The sequence below is a fragment of the Stigmatopora argus genome, chromosome 13 (genome assembly GCF_051989625.1).
Source record: "Stigmatopora argus isolate UIUO_Sarg chromosome 13, RoL_Sarg_1.0, whole genome shotgun sequence".
NCBI lineage: Eukaryota > Metazoa > Chordata > Actinopteri > Syngnathiformes > Syngnathidae > Stigmatopora > Stigmatopora argus.
Window position 1 is genome coordinate 7,239,741 of NC_135399.1, and position 22,281 is coordinate 7,262,021.

A 22,281-nucleotide genomic window follows, 5' to 3' on the forward strand; every position below is an offset into this window, starting at 1 on the left:
TACCAAGTGATCCAGTGATCAGATCGGGGACATTCCTAGATATCTAAAACTATGTTCTAGTGCATTATTTCTACAACACGATGCACAGTACATAGTAAATTATGACAATGGTAAATGTGTGGGAATTGCTCCAGTCTGAATAGGTGAATTTTTCCAATAAGTACCTTACTCACCTCCGTCTCCAGGAAGCGACGAAGAGTCCTCTTCTTCTTTATGTTGTTCCGACGTACAGACACCGCTACGCTCAGCACAATGATAACTACCATGAATAGACTGCCGATCACCCCTGCTGCGATCAGAGGAGTTCTGAGGACATAATAGTAAAGTGGAAAAGAAAGAGCAAATATACTGCCCATCATTAAAATGAATGAAGCATCACCACTGGGAGACAAAATAAGTTGGGGCAAACTGGGGAGGTTGAAAGATCACAGTATGATAGGAAAATAACCTGCGTCTATTGAATGAAAATGACAAGCTACAGGACTGCAATGATGAAGAATCTTAATGGAAGTGCAAGTTTGAAAATACTAAAATGAACAATGCCATATTTTTCAACATCATCTTCCGTGCATCCTCCCTCGTAAGGGCTGCGGGGGTTGCCGGAGCCTATCCCAGCTGACTTTGGGCAAAAGGCAGACTACACCAGAGACTCGTTGCCATTAAGCCGTAGGGCACACAGGGAGACAGACGACCATTTGCACAATCATACCGCCACCAGTGGGAATCGAGCCCACGCCTGCCTGCATCAAAGTCAGGTGAGTGAACCATGGTACGTTGCCATATTTTTTTAGTAATCACTAAGTATTAAACTCTATTGCAAAATGTGTGTACATTTTCAAAAGGTAACACTTGTTAGTTTACTTCTCAACTTGATTGTTCAACATTAAATGTTTCCATTAGAAGGAGGCTAATATTTGTAAATGGCTGACATTAGCAATTTTTTAAGTTAAGATTCCATATCTTATTGTCTGGCGGCCCGGCAGATGAGTGGTTAGTGTTGTCAGCCTCACAGCTCTGGGGTCATGGGTTCAAAACCAGGTCGTCCACCTGTGTGGACTTTGCATGTTCTCCGTGGGCCTGTGTGGGTTTACTCCGGGTACTCCGGTTTCCTCCCACATCCCAAAAACTTGCATGGTAGGCTGGTTGGACACTCTAAATTGCCCCAAGTTATGAGTGCGAGCATGAATGGTTGTCCATTTCCTTGTGCCCTGTGATTGGTTGGCCAACGATACAGGGTGTGTCACCCGCCTCTGGCCCGAAGTCTGCTGGGTTAGGCTCCAGCACCCTCCGTGACCATAGTGAAGATAAAGTCTTCTTGTAGTGCCATTGACAGCGGAAGACATCCATCCCATCTTGAAAATTGTATTGGTAGATCCGTCAATAGAAACCAGAGTTAAATGATTCTCAATTTAAAAGGTAAATCAATTTGTGTCTTTTAAACTGTATTCTGATCGCTTATGTGAAAAAAAAATGGTTGTAGTATAGTAACGAGGTTTTAAAGGCAAATTAACTTCTAACAAATCTTGCTGCTGAGATGTCATTTTATCTACAGAGATTATGCAGTAATCTTTTGTCCTCATCTGCTATCAGAATGACAACATTCACTGGCCTGCATTGTGGAAACGCGGCAATTACAATGGTAATCACAGCTAGTGACACCACCTGTTATTTGTTATCAAAGGGGGCGAGGGTAGATTATTATGTGGAAACCTATATAGACAATGCAAGCAGAAACCTATCAAGATTAAGAGGCTACTAGAGGTCACTATTTGAGAAAATATGGTAAAAACAGACAGCGTTTATAGTTTTCAATCAGGGGTATACCTAATTATTGCCTTAGGGAAATGAATTTAAGTCCACCAAAAGTGCATATAGTCAATTTGATGAGTGACCTTTGAGTGACATCTTATCAAACGTGCAAGAAGTCCCTTCAGTGAAATACTGGCCTATTGTGGTAATGAACATCTGATAAGCTGCTTTAAATCAAGCTCAAAAGGCAATGCTGCCAACAGGGAACAGATTTACAAGATGTGTGACACCCACGCTGCTGGTTGAGCTGTACATTAAATGTAACGGCACAAACGCTATTGGATATCTGATAAGAGCTGATCTGCTCAACAGGTGAGCTGAGTTACATTCTGCTGCAGATCCTTTATCCTGTTAGTGGTGGAGCCGTGTTGAGCAGAAAAGTGTAGATTCGGATCAGTTCTCTGAAGCTTTTGCAGGATTTATAGTTATCTACTTCACTATCAATTGACCTCAGTAAAAGGCTGACCACAGATAAGTAAAGAAGCAGCCAAAATAGATACTGAGACACATGATGGCTGAACTAACCAAAAGGAAGTAAAAATAATATTGAGCAACTGGATATAATATACAGTGGTACTTTGACCTACGATCAGCTCTACCTAGGACATGCTCGTGGTACGAAGAAAATTTCGATCAAATAATTCGCCCGCGATACGATCAAAATTTCGAGATGCGACCAAGCCAGGTGGCCATGACATGAGGCTGTTTATCATTGTAGTGCAGTCTTTTTTGCCGCATCTCTTTCGTGTATAACAGATATCTACGAGCACTGAACGATTTATTCAGACGAGTTTCGACCAGGAAATGCACAACGCGCATGCGCGGGCAAAAAGAGGGCTATCTGGGTAATGAAGTATACTCGTGCACACAACACTGATAGGCAATGGCACCCTTTCTCAGAATAAAACTTCATTACCCACAATCAATACGTGGGTAGGCTGTTGTTCGGTTAAGAGTGCGTTGTCGTGGAAAGTCACCCAGAAGATTTCTGTTTGTTCTTATAGAAATATTTGGAAGGTCTAAGGTCAACAATGTTGAAATGAATTTGACGTTATATGGGCATCCTGGCATACCAAAATAATGATTTATTTCATAATCAATTAATTGTTTAGTCAATTAAATGTGGCAGCCCTAGTTACACTGCCATTGACAGCGCTAGACATCCAAACCATTAAAAGAGGGTTTGGGGGTCTCGATTGGTTGTCTGTCTGTGTGCCCTACGCCTAACTGGCGACCAATCTAGGGTGTAGTCTGCCTTTCACCCGAAGTCATCTGGGTTCGGCTCAAACAACCCTCGCAACCCTTGGTACGGAATATGAATGATGAGAATAATTTTTCTACATCTCTACGCTTGTTACTGGTAAGGTTTTGAGTAGGAACAAGAAATAAAAGACCATATTTTACCTGTCCATCCAGCCAATACAATCTTGAAGTCTTGGTCCAGTGCAGCTACAAAAACAAACACAAAATATGTACGTAGATATGTTTGTAAGGGTTAAAAAATAAAGGACATTGGCTTTAGTCCTGCTTAGTGTCTGTGATTTTTTCTGATCCTTTAAATCTCCCGGCTTGTCTTCCTCAGAGGGAGAGCTGCTTATGAAGCTGTACCTGTGACAATGTGTCAGCCCGTTGTTTTCCATTTACGGCTACATTGTTATGCTCCGGTGAGCTCGGGGCTGTCATTCAGAAAAGGAGAAATAACACACTCGAATGACACATACTCCCTGTGGAGTAAAATACCAAATTTTGTCTCACCAACCAGTGCTGAATATTGCATGGAGAGATGACTGGCTAGTGAGTGATGGAGAGAAACATGATGGATCCCTTCTATTCTTTGCCTCTTCTAGCTCATTTTCTCCGTAACGAATTTATTTATTGCTCAAGTCTTGAAATATTTCATCCTATAACTTTATGTAACACACAGTATGAGAATGATAACAAAGGAATCACTGTTTTCAATGACGCAGACACTTTTCATAAAGTCTACTAGACTCTATAGATATTGAATTTAGTCCTATGATGCTGGCGTCTCAGTATTTACAAAACTACCAGTTGAGTATATTCCTATGAATATAATTAATAACTCACCCTTGTGTGCAGTTGGCATGACAGGGATGACACTCATTGTTGCTTTCAGCATACTTAAAGATAAAACTGTTTGCACCTTGCAGTCCATCCGGGCACTTTTCTACACAGTTAGGCCCATCTTTAAAATTGATGCATTTCACACAATGCTCTGGGCTCTGCAGAAAGAAGCATATAACATTTTTTTAACCAGATATAATTAATCATCAGCGATACATCAGCAAAACTCCTAAGGGCAAGCAATAAGGAGAATGACCGAACTTGTGTCTGCGCGCGTGTTGGGATAGCAATCTAAAAACAAGTAAAAAAAAATATATTAATAAAAATCAAACAGTCTAGTGCCAACAATGTTTTCAATCCAAAAGACAAATGTGGTTCTTGGTGGACACACAGCATATTGTATGCTTGGATATATTACTGTTTATCTACACCAGATGTGTCAAAGTGGCGGCCCGGGGGCCAAATCTGGCCCGCCGCATCATTTTGTGCGGGCCGGGAAATTAAATCATGAGTGCCGACTTTCTGTTTTAGGATCAAATTAAAATGAAGAGTATAGATGTACATATTAAATTTCCTGATTTTCCCCCTTTTAAATCAATAATTGTAATTTTTTTAATCAATTTTTTCAGTGTTTTTAGTTCAAAAATCATTTTGTATAATCTAAAAATATATTAAAAAAGTTAAAATAAACATTGTTTTAGATCTATAAAAAACTGAATAATCAGGGCTTTTAATCCAGTTCTTTTAATCCATTTATTTTAAAAAAATCTAAATATTATATCTAAAATGGTCCGGCCCACGTGAAATCAAGTTGACATTAAAGCAGCCCGTGAAGCAACCCGAGTCTGACACCCCTGATCTACACCATTCTGCAGCTTGAAAGAATTAGAGAAAATAGGAGACCAATGTCAAACGTGGACATGCTAAATGACAGGAAAAAGACACAATATCATCGCTGAAAACCACAGAGTATGTAAGAGGAAGACGAACACGTGGAGGGAGCAAAAGCAAATGAGAAACATAAAGCAGTGTGAGTGGAAGGAGCTCATAATAACCATTCCTCATAGCACTCACAGTGACCATAACAATCTGCCTAGAAGAGGATTTATGATACTAATAAAGGGGGTGGAAAGGAAGAAGAGAATTGTTCTTTCAACAAGCAACAATCCTGAAGACCATCTAATTGTCAAATGACACGCACCCACACAAATACAAATGTTAAGGAGAAATACTCATAAGAATGTTAGCACTTTCCACAGTATACAGTACTAAAATAAAACAGGGTACTATTTGGAGAAGTGGGAGTAAATAATGGCTGAGTTTAAAATGTATTGTAACACAAATCATATGCATTTAAAGCAGAAACAGTCAAAACAACTGAGTATGAATTATTTAAAAGAAATAGGTTTTAAACATCTTCCATACGGCCCATCCTCAAAAGGGTTGCGGGGGTTGCTGGAGCCTAACCCAGCCGTCATTGGGCGAAAGGCAGACTACACCCTGGCCACCAACGGGAATCGAACCCGCACCGAAGTCAGGCGAGTTAAACTCTACACCACGAGGCGGCTCCTGGTTAAAAATGAAACCTTAATTTCTATTACACGTATGTTTAAAAGTAATATATATATATATATATATATATATATATATATATATATATATATATATATATATATATATATATATATATATATATATATATTTTTTTTTTTAAACAATACCAAGAGCAATGGGTCTTGTTATTCAAAAAACAAACAGACCGTGTTGTGCTCATGGATGTGGTCATATCCCCAGCCGCACTACACAGGGCATTAGGCCAATCAAATCACTTTGTGTAAACTCTAATGTAATTGCTATGGGCGCTGTAACCATAACACGATTGCTGTAATCCATTTGGTCGCTTGGGCTGCACATGCAGTTGCTACACGAGGGCGCAACAGGTTAACATGAGACATTTTCATCATACACTGTGTGACAGAATACATAACGAGGGGATGAGGAAGGAAAGAGCTTGTCTAGACATGTGCATAGAGGCCTTGTCGGTAGCTGGTTTCTTTTTCCTATGTGGGGTCAAAGTTAGTCAGGTCACACATATTGTGTGGAGAAGAAAACATTAAAAAAAGTGAATCATTCAATGCTGATGTTTGCTTGTTGATAAACTTAAATAGTCTGATTCACACATAAAAGGATAAGCGCTATTGAAAATGGAGTTAGAGGGATGGTCGTAAACCACTGAAAATTAGGACAGGGTTGGGAGAATAATCCTTCTTATTGATGAATTAGAATTCAATTGTTGGGACAATTATTCTTTTTTTTTAAATTACTTTATTAATGTCCTTCCATAGTTCAAAATCGTGTTCCACTTAGACATGCAGGAACATTTGTGCAAACACAGAGAAGATTAAATAGCAATGGAGAGGAGTTTAAGAGGACTCACTGTTGCCAACTCAGCGATTTGGTCCCTACATTTAGCAATTTTTTCCCTCCGCTTGGGTTATCGTTTTTCACAAAGTGACTAGTCGCTTTAATTCCAGTTTGCAAACAAACACCATGAATAGAATCATTTAAATCATTTTGCATATGACAAGGAGCCTGATGGAAGGCAATCACAGCATATATATTTCACTTTCCATCGCAAAGGCATGCCAGTTTAAACATTGCAAAAGCAGGGATTTAATCATGTTGCAAACTTTTGACCTGAGGCGTGTTATCAAGCTGCAAATCATTTCCATGGAAGTGCTACAGTGTTGCTCTTAACTTTAACTTTTATGGATGAGCTATTGGACTCTATTCCACATTTTTTTTTACACTGAATATTTATAGAGCTATCTATCTGAACCAGAATCATCTTTATTGTACAAATATGTTAGAAAAAGACATGGAGTTTGTCTCCGGTATTATAACGTACAAAACAAATCTAGTAATACAAAAAAAGCGAGTACGAAAATTATAAAAATCAATTTAGGATGTTTGGCGGGCCACCGATTGTGGGTGTCCCCCTCCTGGTGCCGGTAGATACGCTCCAGGACCCCCTGCAACCCTTGTGAGGATAAGCGGTTCTTAAAATGAATGAAATGATTTAGGATGTACCATATAGATGCAAATTTAATACAATATAAATCCAAAATGTATGCGTAATTGATGTAGTTTAGGGCTAAAATGATAGAACTAAACAAAAAAATACCATACTGTTTAGAAATCCACATATTTAAACAATTCACATGCAATTAAAATTTCAGTTTGTTTTAGTTGTTGCATTTTTACTGAGAAGCAAAGATTGAGCACATGACAGTGATGTACTTAATCCTTAAAAACAGAAAATAGATGTTACGAATAGAATGTGTCATCTGCAACCTTTTTGATCACAAAACAACTTGAGCACTGTTCTATAAATGGAGGTTTGCAATCCTGTGCCCTTACCACTCCACATTTATACCTGTCAATCAAATAGAAAGATGAACTCTTAAAGGTATTAACTTTAGTATGTATAGTGTGCGAGATTTAAACTCTCCCAAATACAAGCAGGTGCTACCAAAAATTACTGTTGGTGCAAAGTCAGAAGTTGGTTTGAAATAATACAAAAACGAAGGATAAAAAGGGGCATTGTAAAAACTAATATTTGGAAAATGGCATCAAGTACTAACTGATTTTTTTTTTTTTTTTACCAACAAAGCACTTATGCTCACTTCTATTGTGAAGCAACTTTGCTATTGACAAAATTATGTCAGCTGTCTGCCAGTTCTTAGAGGGTTTATTAGCTCAACATTCCCATTGCCTCCTGTTTACTGAGTCTAGTAGCATACTTACCGGACCGTGGCAGGTCAAAGAGTCGCCATCAGCCTGCTCACATTGGGGATCACACTCCAGACACACTGACTCGTTGGCGAACTCTCGAACCGCCCTGAGAGATCAGTTGGACAGAAAGGATATGGGCTAATGCATCTTGCATGCAACATTTTTATTTGATAAACACATTGCAGATAGTTAAACAATCTACACCTACAACAAAACCCACCCGTGGGAGCGTTACCAGGATTTAAAAGTGCTGGGTACAGGTGACAACCCTTTCAAAATTCTGTTCAGAGCCCACATCCTTTCGAATAATAGAGTAGGCAGGTTATTAAATGTGACCACACTGCAACTGATTTGACAGCTTATCTGTTGCCGTTTAGGGTACTGCTCTTTTCGTAAGGGTAGGGGTAACTGTTCCATTGCTCCAAAAAAAAAAATCAAATCTCTCAGTGGGCTCTAAATCAAATTAGTATTTATAATGCTTCGTCTACTTCTTAAAGCCTTGTTGAAAGCAGGGAGATTGGCCTTTGTGTGTGAGTGAGATGGCTCAAATACAAATGGTGCAAAGCAGAATTGAGATAGTCACTACTCCAACTATGTGGCACGGGTTCTAACCTTCCTGTATTCATGTATTCTCCATATTTTCTACAGTAATAAATAGATACATGTTCAAATATGTTAATCTAATAAACATGTTAAAAAGCATTCCATTTCATGCGGAACTATTGTTTTGTATTTTTGTTCCATTGGGACAGATTTAAGTTGATAAGCACGTTCGTAGCACACATTCGGCAGCCAATCGCAGGGCACAAGAAGAGCCATCTCACTTTCAAACAATTTGTATGATCCATTTTTACAATGTTGCTTATCTTTGCCAGGGTCACAGGATGATGGAGCCTATCCTAGCGGGAGAAAGGTGGACTACACCCTTAATTGTCAGACTTAGGGCACAACAAAGACAAACAGCCGTTGGCAGTGACAATCACTCCGCCACCAATTGGGAATTAACCCACTCTACCCCCGAAGTCAGGTGAATGAACCACTGCAGCATTTTGTGGCATACATATTAAAAAAAACTAAAAAAATAAACATTGTTAAAGGGGCTGTTCTGCATCTTTAAAAGATGGCACAACTTATTGATGCGTCTCTTTTTATTATATTTTGATACAAATATGGTTAACTAATTCCTAATTCAATCCAAAGACGTGTGGTTAACCGCTACTATTAATGTGGTTAACCCCTACTATTAATAGTTCACAGAACGCAGGCAATAAATAAATAGACCGGCTGGCAAGGATTTTCAAGGAAGGATTGCACAGAATCAAAAAAGTTATTGCATAACCACATACTACTCTTAATAATATTAAATAAATACACATCCATAGTCTATGTGCACATTCTTGTTTTTTTTTCTTCTTTTTTTATTTCATAATGTTCCTGTCTTCGCGTCAGTAATTAAAACGTCAACGTGTTTGGACGCAAACCGTGATTTTCAAGAGGCGAGCCAAAGGAACCGGTTAGGGGCCCATTGACCATGGCGTAAATGAAGCATTACGGTCCAAAGTTTGGCGTTTTACATTCCTCCGATTTGACCTGACGGAGTCTAAATGGACCAAGCTTCTGCTACGACCCACAAAAAACCCGAACAAACATGAATGGGATCGATTCGTGGTCGTAAACACACGAAAAAAATGTCTCACTCTCTCCTCTCCCAAACGCACGACTAGCTTATTCCCATGTGTTTATTGATGCGTCTCTTTTTATTATATTTTGATACAAATATGGTTAACTAATTCCTAATTCAATCCAAAGACGTGTGGTTAACACCTACTATTAAAAGTCCACAGAAAGCAAGTGTGTTGGGAGGTTAAAGAGTGAGGGATTTAAGTGGGGTGCATCAATGAAGTAGCGTGCTAGAAGGTGCCGATGAATTTTGGGACAGGTAGGCACGGCGTGGCCCCGTGCGCAAGCAGTGACTGTGACACGCAGTGACACGCCTAACCCCCCTGCCCTATCCATATCTCTGGTGCTCCTTCTTCTCTTCAAGACTTCAGTAAATTGGCACTTCAAATGCATCCCTTTAATAGTCATTCTTTAAGTTCATTTATTTTGTGAGTTATTAGTTGACTTGATGGGGGCGACATGCTGTGTTGGGTTTGAGGTGGAGAACATCAAGATAAATGTTCAAAGTCAAGGAACCCCCTGATGACACTCTTCAAGGCTGCTCTACAAAGTGACTTACCTTCACCCTTAAAATTGTTCTTTTGAACTACCCGAGTTATTAACTATAAATAATTAAACTTTAGGACTTCAGGATATCGGTGGAGTTAAAAGCTGAAACTGAAAGACATGTTATGCCCTAATTCTGTTTCATGAACTGCAGACCTCCTGCCTGAAATCTGAATTTACAACAGTAATATTCTATTATTAGGGGTTGGACAGAATTTAAACATTTTCTCTATCTGCAGCTGTACCTAAAAGTACTGCATTGTGTATGAGTTTTTCTAAGCTACATTCCCAGATCATGCTATTATTATGCCTCTGTGTTATTACAGCATCACTGTGATATGTGACTATATCTATTTTTTTTACTGTTGGGCTTTCATTTTCATATGGAGGGAAGAGGAGTGCTGGAGCAATGCTTTATCGAGTTGTTAAATTTTGAGGTGCGTATCGATGTCTGCGAGAGGATTTGCTTAGCCTGGCTAAACACCATTAGTTTATTTTGTACATGGGGTGAAACATTTGTTATTCTACTTTTAGTGGTGATGTACATATCTCAGCCCATAATGTTTAGCATAGGATCATTCACTCTGTTTTGCAAACAATATCACGTCGCTATTTTTGCCACAGCAGAAATAACAAGATGGCCGCCACCTAGTACTTAGTGTACATAGCTAAATGTGTATTATTGTGTACATAAATTAGACCTCGACGTGCTTTTCCAAGCCGTAGAAGAAGAATATTTATTGCATTTTAAGCAGCACAACAACTATCTTTTGGTCACATTTTTGCTTTTTTGGGGTTTATAAAATGAGGATGAGGAAACGGACAGAAGAGAAGCTTAGTTATTTATTTTACACTTTATTTTGTTTAATTGATGTGCTTCTTTCCCCACCGGCCTTTGTATTTTTTGTGTATTTATTTGACTATGTAAGGATATGTCATTTTTTAATGGATTGCAGTTAATTGCAGTTACATCAAGAGCACAATATATTGTCATGAATCACTTACCCTTCATACAGGTTGCAGTTTTCCACACAACTTGGTCCCCTACTGAAGTCCCTGCAGGAGAGACACTGATCTGGGCCGGGACCCCAACATCCAGAATCGGAACACAATGGATCACAAACCATGTGATCTTTGACTGTTCAAGACAAAAACACAAGTTTTATCAAAATAGTATAGTGGAATAGATCTGTATTACATTAACAGTTTAGAAAGTGGATGAACTTCTGAAATGAGTGATACCATGCCTGGGTAATCATTAGGTGAAAATAGAATCTAATCATTGGACTGCTTATACTTAGTGTAAAATCAACCTAAAATACATCTCATACACATGCAGGCACAGGTACAACACATGGACTCCAAACAGGAACACCAGAGCCCAAATTTGAAGTTTCTATTTCTTAACTTGGGGTCAGACGTGCTAAACTGTCATACACCATGCTGGCTTATGTGGAAAAGTATAGGATCCCAATGTCAATGTTTCACCCCCCCACCAATAAATAAATACATCTCGGTTGAAAATAGCAGAACACTAGACAGAGCTTGTATCATGATTGATTTGATTTATCTTTAAACATTTGCTTTGAAGATCAAAACAGTTGAAGTTTTTTTTATGCGTTTGGTAAACAGAAGTGGATGGGTTTGAGCTGAAAGGGTAATTTCTCTATAGCATGGCCAAAATGCAAAATCTCTAGAAGTGATGCAAAACTAAAAAATAAAAATGTGGCATATTTTAAACAGATTGCTTGAATGATTGTGAGCATTCACAGCCAGTCGTACCATTCAAAATGAATTGGACATCTATTTTTGTCAATAGCAGACAATGATATAAGTATTTTTAGATCTTTGGAAATTACAGTAAAAGAGCAGCATTGTGAATGACTGCTGCGAACAAGTTCTGCGGTTCAGATTTAAAAAAAGAAAAAACATCAGATTAGATTTATGACTTGATATTGACTTTAGGTGTTATTTTCATAAAAACAAATGCTGGGAGAAAGTTTATTTCAAGTAAAAGGCACAGACTAGCATTGCAATGAAAGGAAAGGCTGTCTTCTCAAAATAGACAAGAAAAAGGGAGACAGTGAAAAAGAGGTTCCTTTAAACAACATCATGATCATATAGAAATTCCTGAACAAGAATGCACCCAAATAATCCAGGTTGTTTTTTGTTTTTGTTGGCTTAACAAAATAGATAACTTCATTGTAGGTCTAAAATTGACACATTAAAAAATAGACTGTTTTTTTAGCAGGGTGTACCAACCAGAGGATGCTTAAAACCTTGTGAATAACGCTACATCGCAACAATTATGAGCAGGTGTTTTTTTGTTGGCCAAAATAACAATGATGTTATAGTGACAAGTCTTTTAAAATGTGGTCAACAACGTTTAGCTTTTCGTATTTCCGGGACTTTTGTCACTAACATGTTCAAAATTGATCGGCCTTTGATTCTACATATATTTGTTATGAACTTACAACAGTCCTGTGGCCTCCTGTTGTCACTGATCAACACTTTCTGATTGGCAGCACGGAACAGTCGGGTCCAGTTTACTGTGTTGTAGTAGCACAGCTGAGTATTCTCTGCAATGTGGACGTTCCCCGCACTGATCTCACGGAGTGACTGAAGTTGAAGTGATAAGATGCCATGTTGCTTTAACACCAGCAGGGAGATTCCACTGAGATGGCAGAGTTTGAGGATTGACAAAAGGAAACAAGAAGAAAAAGTTGACAAGGTATCACATGAATTGAAATGAAATACAAAATATATTTTGACGTTTGCCTTTACTCAAGATCGTGCAGCTATGTTTTGGCAATTGATTAAATCAGGATCTTTTTAGCTGAATGAAGTCAATATAGCACAGCATGTATTATGATCATTGTTGTATTCAATACACAACATCAACATTTCTGGATATTTTCGGTTTTACAACATTGACATTCAATTTATAAAGATATATATACACATACTTTATTTATTATATATATTAATATATATTAAATAATTAAATATATTTCAAATTGAAACTATTTCACCAAGAAAAATAGTAAATATATTAAAAATAAATGAATCATGAAAAAAAGCTCAATGCAAGAAGGCTCGGCATCAGCAGATACTACTAGCAGAGATAATTAATTAAATGTGAATGAATAAAAACTTGATTATGGCTCTCAATAGCACTCAAAATAAAACTCTGAAATTAATGTTTTTTTTTAATTCATAGAGTTTAACTCTTTGCCTGCCAAGGACAACACAAAAAGACCAATTCCTGACTGTGAGGTATTGCTGTCATGTTTCAGCACCACGGACAGTGCCAAAGTTCAATCTATTTTAACTGAGATTTCTGGAAGTCCTCCCAGTCCAAAATGGATGGTACATGTAGAGCCAACAATGGCAGCCAATTAGCTAAATGAGTTCACAATTAAGGGTTAAAGCATTTAAAATTAAAAAATAAAGGAAGAATTTGTTAAATACTAAACATTTGACATCCATGTTTACATAGTATTGTATACCTGTAAAGGGCTCTTCCCCCGATTGTTACTAAGTTGCTGAAAACACTCAAGTCTGTTATGTTGTCGGGCCAAGACTGGATGTTCAGAAAGCCTAAAAAGGGACACAAACAGACACACATTATAATGAGACAAAGTTACTGACAGAAAAAAACACAAAAATAACACAAATATGTGAGTTGACCTCCCTAGAGGAGTCGCAGTATTCCAGGATCGAGTAACCACACTCCTCTAGGCTAGAATTTGATGGCAGCTGTGTGTGTACGTCTCGTCAAGTCTCATATATCAATATTTTTGCATTTCCTTTAAGCAATCTACATCTGTGTTGAATCATTTAAAAAGATGAGCTGAAAGGGTGGACGTGGCTCATTTAGGATTTTCAATAATGGATTAAAAAACATGAAATATTCAGTAGAGACCAGTAGGAGGTATACTCCTCTAGCCTATATCAGAGGACAAACAAAAATAAGTGAATGGGGGAGTGAGAAAAAAAAAATCAGGTGAAATAATGGATTGGAGATGGAATGAATTAAAATATGTGTTTCTTGGAGATAAAAACAACACTATGTTGCCTTATTGACAAACACTTGCATCATAGAGAAGACGTGATGGAGACAGTGAGAAAAATCATTGTGGGTGTATGGGTAGCATAGTATTTGTTAATCAATGAACAATCAGACTCCATTATGTAAAATTGCATATGTTGCTCCTGCAAGAAGCATAATTTTTACTCAAGGTTTTGTTGAAAGGCAAGAGCAGATGAAGTAAACAGGGAACTTTCTTTTGTAGGCAAGACAGCAATAACCTTCAACAGTGTGTTTTTCAGTTTGCAGACATTGTTTTGTTTATACCGATCTCTATAACGTTAGAGTGGAGTCAAAGACATATTGAGAGTGTTTGATGATGAAATGTGAAAAGACAAAAGTCTGGTAAATATGAGGTTGTAGTTGGGCTGGGACTGGATTATCAACAAGCCAATCATGATGAAATTTAAGTTAATTATCTGTTATTAAAATGAAGTCCACATGGGCAACTACTCCCTTTACTACAGAAATGTTTTTGAGAAAACACTCATGTTAACTTTTTTTTAAACTGGTATGGCTGGCATTCAATCATCATGTTTTAATGCCATTGGAGAAATACAGACAAAGTCCAATATGTTTTGCTTGGGAGAGCTGGCAGGAAATGATCCTTGTCAGTCCTCCCATTCATAAAAGATTGGGCGTCCCATTACAAACCATTTTTTGGAAAAAAATAAAGATTAAAGCTGTTTGAACAGTGGGCCGTTGTTATGTTGTATACATTAACATTTTGGTACTCGGACGTTTGGTCGCCCGGACGTTTGGTCGCCCGGACGTTTGGTCGCCCGGACGTTTGACAACATGACATAGAGTTTACTATTGAAACCAGCTCTCAAAATTATATTCATGAGAGAGAGAGAGTTTAATATCTAAATATCTACTGTTGAAACCAGCTCTCAAAATTATATTCACCCGGGCGACCAAACGTCCGGTCACGAACATTTTACTGTACACGTAGGAACACATGCATTACTACGCAGATAATTAATCAAAATGAAACTATTCATTAAAAAAGTAATCAATTAGAAGAAGCGAGAATTTTCTGTACATACATCATCGAAGTTTCACTATGTTTCATATGCATCAACCCAATGCTAGTTATTTGCCCTTTTAGTAGCATGCTGTCTTATGCTGTTCCGTGCTGTTCTCATTGTTTCATGTAAAAGTCAAAAGATCGTGGACTTCAACACATTCTTGTGAGAGCATACTCATGTATCAAGCAAATTACAGCATGTAGCCACTTAAGAAGAAAGGGTCTGTGCTCACAAGCAATTGTTAAGCAGCTTCAAGTTGTGGTAATTACAGCCCAAGCTACAACACCGAGATACCCAAGTATAAGACACATCATTTGGATTTGATTGCCCACTCAACAAGAAATGTTTTGAGGAGACAATAAAAGAGGGGACGGGGGAGTAATTGGAAAAGCAGAGACAAGTGGGCTATGTGTAGGATGGGCTCATTTAAAAGCAAGAGGGAAAACACTCTTGACCTCAGGGTCACGGAGGCAGGTTGGCTGCCTCCGTCAAATGTCTTGTAGTCGTGACAGCTCAGGGAGATGACAAGCTGAGCAAAGAAAGACTCTCCTAGAAAATCATGGTTGGCTACTCTACCTCATAATAAAAGAAAGAAGAAAGAAAGTTTGTTACACCCCATTCTGAATCAGAATGTATTATACTAAATCTGACGACACAATTGGAGAAGTAAACATTTTGGATAATGGGATAATCTCCATATAACAAAGCAACTACACACACTACTTGTTTAAAATGATAAAGAATAATAATTGGACAAAAGAGGCTTACTTTTTCACGCCACTGCATACATTAAAGGAAGACTTGCTACTTGTCACATTCTAAATGGATGAGTATATTACAACGGAAACTGTATTTTTCTTTTAGTATAAGGAGATAAAGCAATGGTGATTGTACACAGCTCAGAGGAAGAAAAGAGTCAGGAGTTACTGAAGGATTAATGATGCACACCACATGTTTTTTTGTGATGCATGAAGAGAAAACTGAGAATTGTAAACTTAAAGCCCATCTCAAGGGACTGGCAGCAAAGATGGAGGAGATTGAAAGACTCATCTGATATTCATCTTATGCCTCTATGTCTGTCCTCATTGTGGACCGTCTCCAGAGGGGTGGGTGGGAACGAGACTTAACTAAACATACATAGCAAAATGCACTTTATATGCACCAGAAAAAGGGTGTGCTCATTGTGGGCCTTAATAATGCCTTTTCCAAGTTGTTGTCGTTGCTTGCAAATTAGCAGATGAGCCTAAGTGCACTTTGTGGTGTAGAAATACGATCGCAGGTCAAATCCAGAATTAAATATAATATTATGATAAGTTTGGGCTTGTTTTGGTAAATAACAAATAAATCATATATGTTGTCTATGATCATTGGCTCCCATTGACGCCAATAGCCATCTAATCCATTTTGACCGGTAGGGCTGGCAACAATCATTCGATCACTACCGATCCCCAAATCAAATTGGATTGGAGGTCTATTGCCATTAATTGCAGTGAATAAAGATCATTCAAAGCTAACCATTGCGATTGAAATTGATTTGATGTCTATGACATTGAGTAGTAGTGAATGAGTTAAAGGCATCGTGAATATGTTATATGTACAAAACGTACCTGTAATTTCCCTAACAGTTCGGAATACATTGAGTTTTTCTGGGTCCAATGCTTCGATGTTATGATAAACATCCCTGTAAATGATAACAGGACACAAACAGAAATATTAATTAACAATTGATTATTATCATTAATATCATTTTAAAGATATAGCAATACATGGAAGTTAATGGAAGCATAATGTGTGGAAATGTAAGCAATACAGTGGCAATTCATACAATCAGTCAATAAATCAACGTGTTTGGTATAACAGAATAATCAAGTTAAAAGACATGGGAACACAAACATAAAAGTTAAAATCAAAAGTTCCACTTCACGTGGAGATGCCATGAAAGTTGAATCACAGTTTTTAAAGGCCAGATAAAAGTAATTATAATAATAGTAATTCATTTTTACATGCAATTTAAAAAACAAGAAAGTAAGCTACAATGATGTCGCACCCTTTGATTCCAGTGATGAGAAAAACCAAATTGCCATTAATTTTGGTGCAATTAACAAACTTGTCAATATTGCTGGAGTCCACTGTCTGGTCTGCCTGTAGACTGGCAGTACCAATGCCATCACATGCTGCAACAAACAAAAGGTTGGCAAAAAAGCATTAATTTAGCTACCCAAAGAAATGTCATGCTAAGGGAGTGTTATTATTACACTTTTTTTTTCTTGAACAAAATGTCACAAAAACCCTTTTAAAAAGAATCCCACTCCTTATTGTCATAGCTTTTCTAAAAACCTCACCTTTTGGGCAGATGTCTGTACAAGGAATGCACATCTTGATGTGATTCTCCTCCACTTCCATCTTATTACTGGGGCACGCTCTCACACAGGAGCTCTGGTCCACCACAAAGTTATCTGAAAAAAAATATTTCGTTGTAAATGTCAACTACAGATTGTGGCTGTTTGTATTAAAGGTGGAGAAATTCACACAAAGGGCAAAAAGACACTTTATACTGACTCACATAGTAAGAAAGCACTAGATTTCAGAATAAGTGTGCCATCATTTTTGTAGTATTCTCCTTTGAAAAGGAACATAGTTCTTCACCCCCAACCTAACCCACCTTATTTAAGTCCTCTTACTTTGGCCATAGAAATAAGGAGGCTCTCAGTGGAGATTCACCAATAATGGACAAATGGCCCTCAAGTGGTTAGTCCAATTCTGTCTTTGGAGAGGCAATTTAAACCATAGTTTCTCGTCTTACAGTAAGTAGTAAAAAGTTCTTGAATTCCTTATCTGATACTTCATTTTATCAGCAAAGAAGAATGTGGTTTGTATTTAATGCCAGTTCTTCAGCATTATGAAGATCATTAAATCCTGACTAGCTTTGTGTTTCCAGGGTGCTGACTGTTTTGTAGATGGAGACGGTTGTTCTTTCCTCATTCAGCGTGATCGCAAATCCCTGAAGGATTGAAGTGTAAAGCATTGATTCAGTTTGGCATCACACCTTTATGTGAAACTTGCTCGTGACCTCGGAACAGCACTTTCAAAGTGCCAAGAATAAATTTGTTAGTAGGAAACCTGAATCTCCGTTCAAAAAAAAAGTAGAAAAGCCCTATAGTGAAGAAACATGGTGACATGATTATTTTTGAATACAGTGGGTGATTTATGATTTAGCTCATTGGCTGCCGTTGTTAGTGGTAGACATCCAATTCATTTTAACTAGGGGGCTAACAGTAAAAAAACGAATGTTCATTCACTGCCAACGCTTCTAGTTCAAATCGATTAATGTCTATGACTTCATATATTCATCTTCCATGCAGCTAATTCTCATCAAGGTGGTATGATTGGTCATCCTTTTTTGGTTTCCTGCCAATTGCAGGACACAAGGAGGCAACAACTATTCAAGCACACACTCACACCTAGGGTGTTCAATCAACCTACCATACATGTTTTGGGATGGAAAACTGATGTACTGGGAGAAAACCCGTAGAAGCAGTGGGAGAACATACAAATGCTTCAAAGGAAGGCAGAAGCCCGGAATTAGTACCCTCAATTCTAGAACTGTCCTAACCACTCACCCAAAAATAATAGCGACAAACTAATTTAAAGCGAGTGGAAAGATGAAAAGAAACATATGCTTCCACGTCTATCATCATCAATGGCATTGGAAGTGTTACGATCGCACCGAGGCGTCGTGGCGCGCGATCGGAGGGATTTGGACCCAGTAGCGGGGAAGCAGGAGGGGACGAGACCAACTGTGCTCATGATAATAACTTTAATGACTCAAAACGCCTTACAAAATAACAAGGACTTGTACATCCCAAAACGAAATAAAACCGGAGCATGGAGAACACTACCTTTGCAGCGATGTATGCAGTATCATGCAGGACGATCCGACAATGACTACCACTTCCGTGGTGTTTAAATGTACACATCAGGAAGTAATCATGAATCACTCGCAGCTGCTCGAACCCAATGGCAAGCCAGGAGGGACAAACAAGCTGCTCCTGACAGAAAGACTTAACGTGCAAATGCTTTGCTGATGTTATTTTAATGAAGGTGGATATCAGTTTTCCATCCCTATTCCAGGAAACTACTTTTATAATCAGATTCCTTTGCAATGTCCATGTTAGCCAGATAACAACAAAAAGACCACAAAATTTAAGTTCGAGTCCAATTTAGAAACTTACGTGGACACTTCTTCACACAGAACGCTCCATAAGTGTATTTTGCCCTTGGGTTGTGTTCCACTTGGAAGGTGGTGGGATTGTACAAAAAATGCTGGGGACATTGCGTCACGCATGCTCCACTGTCATTGAAGTTTGTACATGCCTGTAAATAAAAAGAAAATGGACATTTATAACTGGTGCAACTGGTCAAAAAACAGCCAATTGGCATCTCCTGTCAACCGTACGTGATTAATACAAAATAGCAACACATATAACCCATTCTATTCAAAAGTAAGAGTAGATAAACATGTCTTTAAATTACAGGCTTGATACATTTAAAATGTGTGGTCAATTTGATCTCAATCCAAAATAAAGGTAACTGCTAAAAATGCATTGTCCTATCATATCGATATCGGGATATAAAACACCTTACATTGTGATAGATTTTTTTTCCTTATCAAACAGCTTTATAGCTAAATACTACACATTAGAGCCAATGTTCTGTTGGGTGTGTTAAAGAATGATTACGATCCAGGGTTAATATTGTTGTGGACAAAGACCAGAACATTTAATAAAACAAGTAGTATGTTTGTCCTGACTGAACTGAATATATTGTGTTGTGTGTGTGCGTGTGTAATTTAACTCACAAAGCAGTCAGTGTCCTTTGGACCAAAGCAACCACCCGCACACTCACGATGGCAGCAGTCACTCACATAGGGCCCAAAACAGCGACCGTCACACTGTTCAGCACACACCGTCTTAGTTACTGTGGAAGTTACAAAAACAATATAGCAATTAAACAGAAACCTCTAAACAGCACTCTGAAGACAGAAAGCTAGGGTGGCTCCAAATGTACTCAGCCACTTCTGATGAATGACTTGAGGCTGTAAGTGGATTTTCATGCTTTACATTTAACAAGGATGATAGTGTAGAATTTCCAAATTAGAGAATAAAGTTCATTCATTCATTAATTATCTGAACTGCATGTCCTCTTGAAGGTCATGGGGGTTGCTGGAGCCTATCCCAGCTGACTTCAGGCACCAGGAAGGGAGACACCCTCAATTGGTGGCCAGCCAATCGCAGGGCACGAGGAGACGGTAACCATTCACGGCCACAATAGGAGCAATTTAGAGTGTTCAACTAGCCTACCCGGCATGTTTTTGGAATGTAGGAGGAAACCGGAGTACCCATAAAAACCTATACAATCCCAGGTAGAACGTGAAAACTCTATGCAGGAGGACCAACCTGGGATCGAACCCTGGACCTAAGAACTGTGAGGTTGATGCGCTAACCACTCATCTGCTGGGCTGCCAGAGAATGAAGTACTTCACAAAAGGAGTACACCCCTTCAAATTTGAGAAATATGTTATCCTTTATTTTTAAAGATTGTGATTGTGTTGTTTGTCTACTCCTGACTTGATTGGCGGACAACCAGTTCAGAGGAATTAATGTTGAAGTGACACAGTGCAGAAATGAGTACAATCTATTCTAAGATGACTACAGTGCTTCAACCCAATGGTTCAGGCTAATATACTGGGTGTCTTTATCTACATAGAGTAACAACCCCTTTCCTATCCTCAGAGTTTATTTATTTATTTAATTAAGTAATTTATTTTTTTGCCATGAGTTGGTAAGACACCAGGGGGAAATAGATAATTGGGCCCAATTTGGAATATCTTCACTTAAGTGCACATATCCATTTTATGGTAGTTGCCAGTGGGTACACATTAATGGGCATGTTTTTTATTTGAGAGAGAAATTGAGAAATTACGGAATACTTCATATTTTGAGCAAAATGTCTTATTTGTTATCTTGTTTTATTTTGTGTTACACTCGAATTATATTATATTAAATATTTATGTAAAATGTGCACTCGCTTTTGTGAGACATTTGAGTTATTTTGAGTACAGTACATTAAAATGAGAATAGTTGAAAATTGGAAAATCAGAAAGCTTTGCTTATGAGCATTTTTCTTTGTGGATGAGCAGCAATATTCTGAAAAGGAGCTTTCACACGTCCTCACAAAGTGATGAAATATCATCACCGTAATGGATACAGGTCTGCCTGAAAGACATAGAAAATGCACTTTACAATGTCTAAAAAACAAAAACAAAACTGCAGCTTGTCATTTTGTGTGTGCAAAAAATGGCTTTATTTTATAAACCACAATTGCGTTAATATTTCCTTTTAAAATAAAAAAAGATACTCTTACATGTACAATAATATACATTTTTAAAAAGAGACAGCAGATTATCTCTAAAGCATGCCCGGAAGCTTCAATTTAACAGACTTGAGCTAACATGATCAGTCACTTCCATTTTTCAAACAGCCATAGGCATCACAAAATGAATTGAAAATATAAAGGAAGTGAAACACTATTTACTAGTTGGGCTTTCAGTAAAGTTGTTTATTTATTTATTTATTTTTTAAACTAAAGTGCAGCCGGTTAGTCAGATCTGTTGATTTTGCCAAAATCATGAAATCACCACTCGATGTGCTGCATTTCCATATGAAGTGTTTCAACTTTTGGAGTTATTCATTGGGTTGAATAAGTTTCATTTTTCTATTGCTGAGTGAATGAGATTCTCTTTGTTGTTGATTTTGAGACGTTTATATAATTATTCATGAAAATGTCACAGAACTCATCTTTGAAGTAGCTTTCTTTCATGCAAGGTCTCTACTTATCATTTTTATTTTTTTGGGCAGTAAGCCAAAACAGACTGAAAAGGTTATGAGTAAGGCAATCAAGGATGAATAGTCACATGAACAGCAGATTGAAGACACGTGTGTGGAATAAAAGGCGTGATAATGGGAAACCAGATGGACAGCACCTTGTCACTTATCAGTGGCTCATCTGTACCATGTTGCAAAGTGTTTATTTCACTCTTCATGATTGTAATCGGATCGTGACCAGAGTAAAACTAAATTGAGATGTAACCAAGTCAGAAGCCAGATATAGATGGTCTGAGCAGAGTCGAGGGGGAGTTAAACTACTGATAGTTTAAGAAATGTGTGGCTTTAGGCAAAGGTAGGC

The 22,281-nt window shown here is 38.0% G+C and overlaps 1 protein-coding gene across 4 annotated transcripts in view; it reads right to left on the minus strand.

Moving 5' to 3' along the window:
• erbb4b (erb-b2 receptor tyrosine kinase 4b) overlaps positions 1-22,281 on the minus strand; it is a 162,220-nt gene that overhangs the window by 29,948 nt on the left and 109,991 nt on the right. The window contains exons 6-17 of one of the 4 annotated variants that reach the window (XM_077616611.1): positions 19,895-20,013; positions 19,269-19,410; positions 17,379-17,492; positions 17,084-17,210; positions 16,644-16,717; positions 13,425-13,515; positions 12,390-12,589; positions 10,921-11,053; positions 7,702-7,795; positions 3,898-4,052; positions 3,214-3,258; positions 174-306 (exon numbers count right to left, since the gene is read on the minus strand). In XM_077616611.1, coding sequence (XP_077472737.1) covers positions 174-306; positions 3,214-3,258; positions 3,898-4,052; positions 7,702-7,795; positions 10,921-11,053; positions 12,390-12,589; positions 13,425-13,515; positions 16,644-16,717; positions 17,084-17,210; positions 17,379-17,492; positions 19,269-19,410; positions 19,895-20,013 — 1,427 coding nt within the window. Of the gene's footprint in view, positions 1-164; positions 307-3,213; positions 3,259-3,897; positions 4,053-7,701; positions 7,796-10,920; positions 11,054-12,389; positions 12,590-13,424; positions 13,516-16,643; positions 16,718-17,083; positions 17,211-17,378; positions 17,493-18,716; positions 18,904-19,268; positions 19,411-19,894; positions 20,014-22,281 lie in introns of those variants that run through there. The other 3 variants (XM_077616613.1, XM_077616610.1, XM_077616614.1) reach the window with 3 other exon arrangements.